Raw genomic sequence first — 9,690 nt, forward strand, 5'->3', positions numbered from 1 at the left:
TTTTTACATTGTTCTTGCTGACCTGAGTTAGCATTTTTCTTTCCCTGCAGGCCCAGTGATGACCACTTTGTACAGATCATGTGCATCAGAAAAGGGAAGAGAATGGTTGCCCGTATTCTTCCTTTCCTCTCCACAGAGCAAGCGGCTGACATTCTCATGACAACAGCCAGGAACCTCCCTTTCCTTATCAAGAAGGATGCACAAGATGAGGTGATCCACCATGTGTGGGACATCTTTCCTTTGGGTCTTCATAGTTGATAAGATTTCTAGAATCCAGATGTCTTTTTGTCCCCTTTTCCCTTTTGTATTCTTTTATCTTTGGCAGAGTGATATGATTATTTAAAGCAAAAACTTTACTCCAGGCCTGTATTTTTAATGTCACTTTTTATCCAACAGACCATGTTCCTAAACAGGAGGAAAGCAGTAATTCCGTCTTACTTGAAGTAGTTGTAAAAGCTGTGGTCTGTGTCAGAATTGCTTGGGAAGCAGATAATTCAGCCCTACGCCAATCTTGCTGAATCAGAATTTACAGAGAGACGATCGGGGCTTCTGGGTTTATAACAACATCCCCAGCTGAATCTGATGCTCACTAAATTTGCAACTTATGATCTTGGTTACTTTGTTGGATATTAAGTATCATTCATTGGGCTGTTATTAGTAGCTAACATTGACCTGTAGACTTAGTTGGATGGTGTCCCACAGGAATTGGGCCAGTGCTTTTAAATGATTTTATCTAACCTAAACTGGGCTGGAATTTGAAACATGATTATCAAGTTTATAAGTTAACTCTTGGTAAGAATTGCTCTCTGCTTATGCGTGTCTTAATACTTGAAAGATTAGCACAATTTAAAAGAGTCATAGAATTTCAAAACAAGGAATTGATAAGGTTAGCACAAAGGGCTAGTATTACTAAATGTGAGACTCAGAATAATAGAATTTATGAGCGTGAACCTGAAAGATGTGAAAATTATTCCTTCTGAAATGATAATAGAATTGAAAGAATTTCTTCATTCAGCAAATATTTATTGAACACTTCTATGTACCAGGCACTGTTTAGGTCCTAGAAATATAGCACCTAGTTCTAGGTGCTGAAAGTTAGGAATCCAAAGATGCCTGCTTTGGTAGAGCTTATCTGCTAGTGAGGAAAACTTGGTTAAGTGTAGAGGCTAAGTTTTTACCTGTATGCGTTAAAGAGTAATAGACCACATCTCTAAACACCATTTTTTTGAAGTAATAGCGTGTTCCAGGTCCTGAGGCATAAAATGTACAAGATAATTCTGGAATATCTTGTATCAGAAAGCAAGGAAGCTAAAAGATTACTAGGGTCCTGTGTAAAAGATGCACAGACCAATTTGAAGGGGTCTCCTTTTGGTCAAAATGGGATAATTTGCATCAGAAAGAAAAATTATAGGAGTGGATTGAAGTAAATCAAATATATTTAGTTTAATGAGTTCATAATGGTATGAAAAAAATATACTAATCACCTTCAGAGATTACTAGGCTATCAACTCATTATTCTGAAAAGTGGTAAATAAAGGAAAAGAAGCATTTATCCTGCCACATTACAACCAAATGTCATGGTGACCAGAGAGTGATAGTAGAAAAGTTCTTCTTTATAGAAGGTATATCAGCTAATAAATTCAAAAGAAATGATAAAATTAGAAAATTGCAGTTTTACAGCTCCTAATGGAAAAGCAATCAGTCTGGGCAGCAGTCATTACTGGTGCTACAAAAGCATTAGGTAAAAGGTGGATGGGGACCTTTACGGTGGTTGGAGCAGGCTGGCGACACCTGAACCCACTGATGACTGTTTTTGGTTTTATTTATGTATGTATGTATTTATTTATGGCTGCGTTGGCTCTTCGTTGCTGCGTGCGGGCTTTCTCTAGTTGCAGCGAGTGGGGGCTACTCTTCATTTCGGTGCACGGGCTTCTCATCGCAGTAGCTTCTCTTGTTGCGGAGCATGGGCTCTAGGCACGTGGGCTTCAGTAGTTGTGGCTCGCGGGCTCTAGAGCGCAGGCTCAGTAGTTGTGGCGCATGGGCTTAGCTGCTCTGCCTAATGTGGGATCTTCCTGGACCAGGGCTCGAACCCGTGTCCCCTGCCTTGGCAGGTGGATTCTTAACCACTTTGCCACCAGGGAAGTCCCCCAGTGTTGACTGTTAACACCACTACGGGGAACAACCGGACACTATGTGCATCTTGATGTGATGCAGTAGAAAACACACAGCTCTCTCCATGAAGTTTTCTTGCCATGCACCACCCTGACCCCTCCATTGAACTTGAATTGAATCGAACCTCTAATTATCAGTTTTTATGGGAAAAAACAGAGGATGGTGAAACCTGTTTAGTGACAGCACAGAGGTGCAATTAGCCAGATCCAAACTATGGGACAAATGACCCAGTTTCTTCAACAAATAAATGGCATGAGAAAAGGAGATGGACAGTGACAAAGGAGCTATTAACAGATTGTAAAAGCCTTACCAGGGCTTCCCTGCTGGCGCAGTGGTTGAGAGTCCGCCTGCTGAGGCAGGGGACACGGGTTCGTTCCCCAGTCTGGGAAGATCCCACGTGCCGCGGAGCAGCTGGGCCTGTGAGCCACGGCCGCTGGGCCTGCGTGTCCGGAGCCTGTGCTCCGCAACGGGAGAGGCCACAACAGTGAGAGGTCCGCATAACGCGAAAAAAAAAAAAAAAAAAAAAGCCTTACCAGCCAAATGCAATGTGTGGATTTATTTGAATCATGATTAAAATAAATCAGCTACTGGGACTTCCCTGATGGTCCAGTGGTTAAGACTCCACTCTCCCAATGCAGGGGGCCTGGGTTCGATCTCTGGTCAGGGAACTAGGTCCCACATGCTGCAACTAAGAGTTCGCATGCCGCAACTAACGATCCCGCGTGCTGTAACTAAGACCCAGCGCAACCAAATAGATAAATATTTAAAAAATAAAAATAATAATTCACATTGCTGGTTCTAGACTGAATGTCCATCAAGCTAGGATGGGCGTGTACTGTATTTGCCAAAGCATTGAGGAAAGCCTTTGCTGTGTTGGACTATATTCACCGATGGCATTTAAAAAAAAAAAAAAGAATCAGCTGTTAAAAGACATTTTTGAGACAGTTGGACAGACTGAATTTGGAATAAATATTGGATGATAATTAAGGAATTAAACTTTGTTAGGTGTGATAATATTGTGAGAGATTTTGTTAGCGATGCCAATTGAAGTATTTATGGATGGAATGATCTTATATGGGAAGCACATAGATTTAAGAAGGTTGGCAACCTGTTGTTGATTGAATTGTTGTTGAAGTTGGGTTATGGGTATGTGGACTTCACTATACTGGTCTTTGTACTTTTGTGTATGTTTAAGAACGGTTTCCTTTTTAAAGCTCTGTTTATTTAGAGTAGTAGATCATGAAAAGGAGTCTTCTGCATCCTTGGATGCTGTTTAAAGTAGAACCAGCCGTCACTTTTTATGCCATGGGCATTGAGTGCTGGAAGCACCCTCAGTTTCCTTTCAAGTGTCATAACTTACTTGTACCAGTAGCTCTGTATTTTAACTTCCCAGTCCGGGCCTTAAGGCAAAACGGAATGAGTGGACTAGCAGGCTGGAATCCAGCAGCCTTGGAGTCTGGTTCTAGCTCGTAGCTTTGTAACCGAACACTGAGTTTCTGATCACCTAGCTTCTCTAATAATCTATAAAAATTGGTTAATCATTTCTCCATTTCCTCACTGAGCTTTTATAAAAAGATAAAACAAGATACAGTTAACTCTGAAAATACTTCTCGATAACTCTGTAGCACTGAGAATTTTACCTGTGTTAGAGTCCCTCTCACAATATATTAAAGTTGCCAATTTACTCATGGCTTTTCCTCTACACCTTAGACCCCTGAGGGTCTGTCCTGTTTACTATTTGTTTTTAGCTCACACGCCTGGAACACTGTAAGCTTCTAAATATTTGTGGAGTGAATACTGATGTTTTATCATGAATCTTGCTGTGTATTTGAGAAGTGATTTTTACACCCTTGGTTCACACAAGTAATGCTGTTTCCTTTACAAGTTGAGTTGACAAAGTTCTCAGTAGCTGCCATAGAATCTGCTGTTAAGATGCTGGTAGTATCTGCTGGGCTTGTCAGCCCTTTTTGGTTAAATCTTGCCTCGGGAAGTTGGATATACAACTGAGCATCCTTCCATCCATGCCCACTGATGGGGTGTGACTGAAGTAACAGTTGCCAAGATGTAATGCCCCTTTTTTTTTTTTTTTGGTAGGTGCTGCCATGCTTATTGAGTCCCTTCTCTCTTCTCCTCTATCATCTTCCATCAGTGACTGTCACCAGCCTTCTGCAACAGCTAATGAACCTACCTCAGAGTGCAGCTGCACCAGCACCCTCCAATGCTCACCTCACTGCTGTGCTCCAGAACAAGGTGGTCTTGCCCTGCTATGTCCCTGAACTTTGAGAGGCATTTAAATTTGAGTTATGAGTCAAAATAATGGCTGCCGTGGCGATTGTAACAACAACAAAAAAGGCTTCCTTCAGCCTTTGACATTAAGCTTATAGTGATAAAAACTAGAAATAACAGTGGTTTCAACAAAAGAGAACGTTCTGTATCTCATGTGGAATAAATCTGGTATGGTGACTGCACGGTGTCAGGGGTACAGGCTCCTTCAGTTTCCCTTCTTTGCCATCCTTAGCAGTGGCTGCCACGCCTGTGACCTCTGATGGTCCACGATGGTTGCGGAATTTAAGGTTCCACTTTGCACCAGGAAGAGAGGTGTGTTTAGAAGGCCAAGGGGTGTGGAGTAGCTGTCTGTCCTCCTTATTTGGACCTTTTCCAGGAGCTCTAACCACCAACTTCTACTTAATCTCAATGGCCAGATCTTAGTCACATGCCACGCCTAAACTGCAGGGAAGGCTGGAGAACATCTTTTAGTTCACGCCATTGTCACCACAAATAAAATCAGGTCTAATAGGAGAAGGAAAGCATACAGTATTAGGTAGGTAATTAACGGTCTCTGTCATAAGAGACTATTTCATATTTCATCTATATCAGGTTAAAGATCCAGAGACTCCTAGGGGAAGCAGGATATAGAAGAACATGAGCTTTTAGACAGAGCAGGTTTCCACTCCTTGTCTGCCACATCCTAGCTTTGTGACAGATTATTTCACTCTGCTGAGCCACACTTTCCTGATCTGTAATGTGGAGGTGATGAGGTCAATGTCAGAGTTGTCCTGTTTCTTAGATGAGAAAGCAGCTGTGAACGGTTCAGTATAATGCCTGGTACACAGTGAGCACTCTCTAAGGGCCGTCTGTTACAGTAGAGGGAAAAGTAGACCCAAGGCCTCTTTCTTCTTATACCTGAAAACCTGCCAAGCATGGCTCGGAAGGGCCGTGAGTACCTCAGAGCCTGAGAGGGTGATGGTGCCTCAGGGGACATAAGACAGGGGTTCTGGGGTAATCAGTTGTGTGTCTTCCATGTTATTTGGTCTCTTAGCTTTAATTTTGATAAAGACAGTAGAAAAGCATGAAGTCAGACAAGGTTATGTAACCCGTTGTTTTTCTGACAGTGACATGAAGGGAGCTTTTGTGGAAAGGCAAGGTTATCCTGTATGAGGTGAACTCAGAAAGGAGGGATGGAATCCCAAAATATCCCCAGCTTCTCTTTATGGTCCATTATAGCTGTGATTCATACATTTAACCTAGGACTTGAACATCCTCTCTAAGCCTTTGTATTTCCAGATATGTGTGTCCTTTTTAAAGGAAATTTTCTCTTCATTCCCTGATCATCCCAGTTACCTTTCTTTGTATGTCTTCTCACAGGTCTTAACACCACTTTTCTTAATTCAAATTCTATTTAATGTTTTTTGTTCTATGAACTTTAATTTTCTGTATCAAAATCTGTCTTCACTTAACTCTTCTTTTTAATCCATTTCTGTTCTATCTAGTAAACAGGAGAAAAGCTAAATCCCACATCACCCATGGCAAGGAGAAATTATCTTGTCCTATCAGGGTGGGGTGGGGTCGGGTGTAGAGGACTGCTGGACCCTGGGGCTTCCTGTTTCCTTTGAGGGAGCTTGCTGCTGCTGTGCCAGGAGAAGGACACAGCCGCTCGGCTCGGCCCGATTGCACAGAGCAGCACAGCAGTGGGGTTCTTTTGGTCCAGCGTCGTTGCCCATCCAGCGCCGCGGTCCGCGCAGCAGCGGTCCAGGAGCAGTGGGTGTGGCGCCGCGTGACGCCCTCTGTCTCCTCTCGCAGTTCGGCCTGTCACTGCTGCTCGTCGTGCTGAGCCGGGGGGAGGACCTGCAGGGCTCAGACCCCACTTCAGAATCAACGCAGAGCAACCAGTGGTCAGTCTGGACTGTGTTTCTTCTCTTATTTTAAGTTCTTTTAGGTAATCTTTTCATTCTTTTTTTTTATATTTTTATTTTTGATTTTCCCTTTCAGGACGGAGGTGATGTTCATGGCAACCCGAGAACTTCTGCGGATTCCCCAGGCAGCCCTGGCCAAGCCAGTCTCTATACCCACAAACCTAGTATCCCTGTTTTCTCGTTACGTTGACCGACAGAAACTGAACTTGCTGGAGACGAAACTGCAGTAAGTTGGAAACAGGAGAGTTCCACATCTCACTGAAGTTGGCACTTTAGAAGTTATGTTGAGGCGGGGGTGGGGTGCATAAAACTGCATTTGGTGGAAGAGATTAAAGGTTTCTGTCAAATACATGAGCATCTGCGAGATAGAAAAGACTGTATTGGATGCAACAGAACCCTCGTTGTTAAATAAACGCTAAGGGTGCAAATATGTTAGGTGTTTTGTTATGAGAGTTCATACAAGGATGTAACTCTAATACAAATGACTGACTGCTGTTTTAGCTCATTTATACAGGTTTCCTTTCTCTCTTTCTTTGTGCCGTAGGCTAGTTCAGGGGATACGATAAAAGATCTCCACGTGTGTCCTGTACCTCCTTTTGGCTGCCACCTGCACTGCTGCCATCACCAACGGAGAGTTGTTTTTGATGAGGGAGGGAAGGTAGCTTATTCCCCAAAGCGTCTTGTGGGACTGATTCCTGTTCACAGGGGTTGGCTCTGAATGCCAGGTATTTCCCCACTGGTCTGTGACATTTGGCTGGGTGATACTTCTGCTGGTTTCTTCTTACCTCCTGTGTTACAATTCTGCATGTCCTACTTTTACTCAATTCTTCTCAATTTTGCATTTTCTTTGCCCTAGAAACACAAATATCATCTCTCCCTTTATCCCACCACCACTCCTCCAGTTCAGAGTAGATTGTAGCTTGCCAAAGGATTCCTTCCCTCATCCTACTGAAGTCTTTTTTCATTGCCCCATATTAATATGACTGTAGGAGAGCCAGTTAAGTAGAAGTCTATATATATGCGCACACACACGCCCCTATACACACACTTATGTGGTCTCCAAAGGATGCTTGAAGAACGAGTTTTAGATTGAGAAATATTTAGGTGACACAACCCTTCTTTAACCACAAACCAGTTGATGTGTTTTTAATCTGTTTCTCGTCCCTCTTGTAATTAATTTGGTGGGTTCTACTTGTCTTCATATAAATACAGGGTATGGAGCACGTTTAATAAAACCAGAATTAATTGGCTTAATTGGCTGATGCCCAGCTCTAGGCCGAGAAGCCCTTTATCTCCTCCCCACTTGTATTTCCTTTGGTTCTGTCCACCTCAGTGAAAACAGCACACGGTTAAGCCTTTTTCCTGCTACAACTGCAGTGTACTTGAGCCTGTCCCCTCAAGTGCATGGAAGATTGCCCAAGATGACGCTAACCTAGAGCCTGCTTCCACAGTGTAGCTTTTGCACACTCAGTCTGTCTTCCTGAGACTACTTCAGTAAGCCATGCTTTCACTTCTCTCTTTTCTGTTTTTATTTGGTGCCATGGGGAGAAACCTCCACACCTAACCATGGAAGCTAAGTCCGGCCCGTGCTGCTCTTCAGTTTCCTCCACACTGTGGGCAGAGCTGCGTCCTTGCTGCTTCATCTCACCCAGGTCCCATTCCCAGGCAGCCAGGGGCCTGGGCCTGAATGCGAGCAGGGACAAGCCTGCTGTGACCCTAGTCACTTATCCCTCCCCCATTCAGCAGTCAACCAGGATAAGGGGTTTTGATCCCTGGTGATTATAGCCCTCAAGGAAATGAAATCTGAATTAATTTCACATGACTGTCCTGTTGCACATTTTGCTGTTCTAGCCTTTTCGAATGTAGTGGGGGAACAGGTTATGATATTTAATGAGAGTAAACATTTTGCACATAAATGTACAACAGTAAGGTCCTCCGTTATATCCAGCTCTCCTTGTTCTCCACCTCCATTTCTTCCCATTCAGTGGCCCTGGGTTCCGCCAGCTGTTCCCCCATGACATTCCCTAGCTTGACCTCTGCCATCATTTTCCACTAGGCGCCTTTCCTACCTTCCCTTCACAACCGATCAAGTGAAGGCTTGATTATTATTTCTTCTTTTCTGTGCTTTATCTTTTTTCTTTGGTTTTAATTAATAAAAATTAAAGTTTCTAAATTTACATTTTTATAGGGTATTGTAAATAAAAACAAATTGTATACTTGAAAAAAATATGTGCCTCCATTTCTATTTATTACTTCTGAACATGCTTTTTAATGTGCTTCTAGCATATTTAGATAGACCTCTTGGCATTGGGGATTGGTAAGGATATTATTACCTAATTTTTAATCTTTTTTATTTTGTCATAAGGGAGACAACACATAAAGATCTTATGTTTACATGATAACTTTCCTTTAAAAACCTAGGATGCTTTCAGGACTTCCCTGGTGGCGCAGTGGTTGAGAATCCGCCTGCCAGTGCAGGGGACATGGGTTCGAGCCCTGGTCTGGGAAGATCCCACGTGCCGCGGAGCAACTAAGCCCGTGCGCCACAACTGCTGAGCCTGTGCTCTAGAGCCAGCGAGCCACAACTACTGAAGCCCGTGCAGCCTAGAGCTCGTGCTCCGCAACAAAGAGAAGCCACCACGATGAGAATCCCATGCACAGCAATGAAGACCCAGTGCAGCCAAAAATAAATAAATAAGTTTACTTAAAAAACAAAAAGCCTTTTAAAAAAACCTAGGCTGCTTTCGGCCATTGTCATTTGCCCGCAACTTTTTTTTAATATAAATTTATTTATTTGTTTGTTTGTCTTTGGCTGCGTTGGGTCTTCACTGCTGCGCGCGGGCTTTTCTCTAGTTGTGGTGAGCAGAGGCTACTCTTCATTGCAGTGCGCGGGCTTCTCACTGCGGTGGCTTCTCTTTGTTGCGGAGCACGAGCTCTAGGCACACGGGCTTCAGTAGTTGTGGCCCGCTGGCTCTAGAGCACAGGCTCAGCAATTGCAGCACACAGGCTTAGTTGCTCCGTGGCATGTGGGATCTTCCTGGACCAGGGCTCGAACCCACGTCCCCTGCATTGGCAGGCAGATCCTAACCACTGTGCCACCAGGGAAGTCCCTCCTCTCCAACTTTTAACTACAAAGCAGAATTATAAATTTCAATAGATGGACTGCAGTTCATCTTCATCTCTAGGCATATGAGACTTTTTTTTTTTAATTTTTGGCTGCGTTGGGTCTTTGTTGCTGTGTGCAGGCTTTCTCTAGTTGCAGCGAGCGGGGGCTGCTCTTCGTTGCGGTGGCTTCTCTTGTTGCTGAGCGCGGGCTCTAGGCTCA

At 43.6% G+C, this 9,690-nt stretch overlaps 1 protein-coding gene across 2 annotated transcripts in view; it reads left to right on the forward strand.

Annotated features, from left to right (window-relative positions):
• Nucleotides 1–8,586, forward strand: part of PATL1 (PAT1 homolog 1, processing body mRNA decay factor) — a 38,161-nt gene extending 29,575 nt beyond the window's left edge. For both annotated transcript variants that reach the window (XM_082627601.1, XM_082627602.1), the window contains 5 exons: nt 51–210; nt 4,267–4,422; nt 6,253–6,344; nt 6,442–6,591; nt 6,910–8,586. In XM_082627601.1, the coding sequence (XP_082483727.1) occupies nt 51–210; nt 4,267–4,422; nt 6,253–6,344; nt 6,442–6,591; nt 6,910–6,931 (580 nt within the window). In that variant the 3' untranslated portion in view covers nt 6,932–8,586. The remainder of the gene's footprint in view (nt 1–50; nt 211–4,266; nt 4,423–6,252; nt 6,345–6,441; nt 6,592–6,909) is intronic.
• The last annotated feature ends 1,104 nt before the right edge of the window (nt 8,587–9,690 follow it).

Source organism: Mesoplodon mirus (genome assembly GCF_964341445.2).
Source record: "Mesoplodon mirus genome assembly, chromosome: 7".
Classification (NCBI taxonomy): domain Eukaryota; kingdom Metazoa; phylum Chordata; class Mammalia; order Artiodactyla; family Ziphiidae; genus Mesoplodon; species Mesoplodon mirus.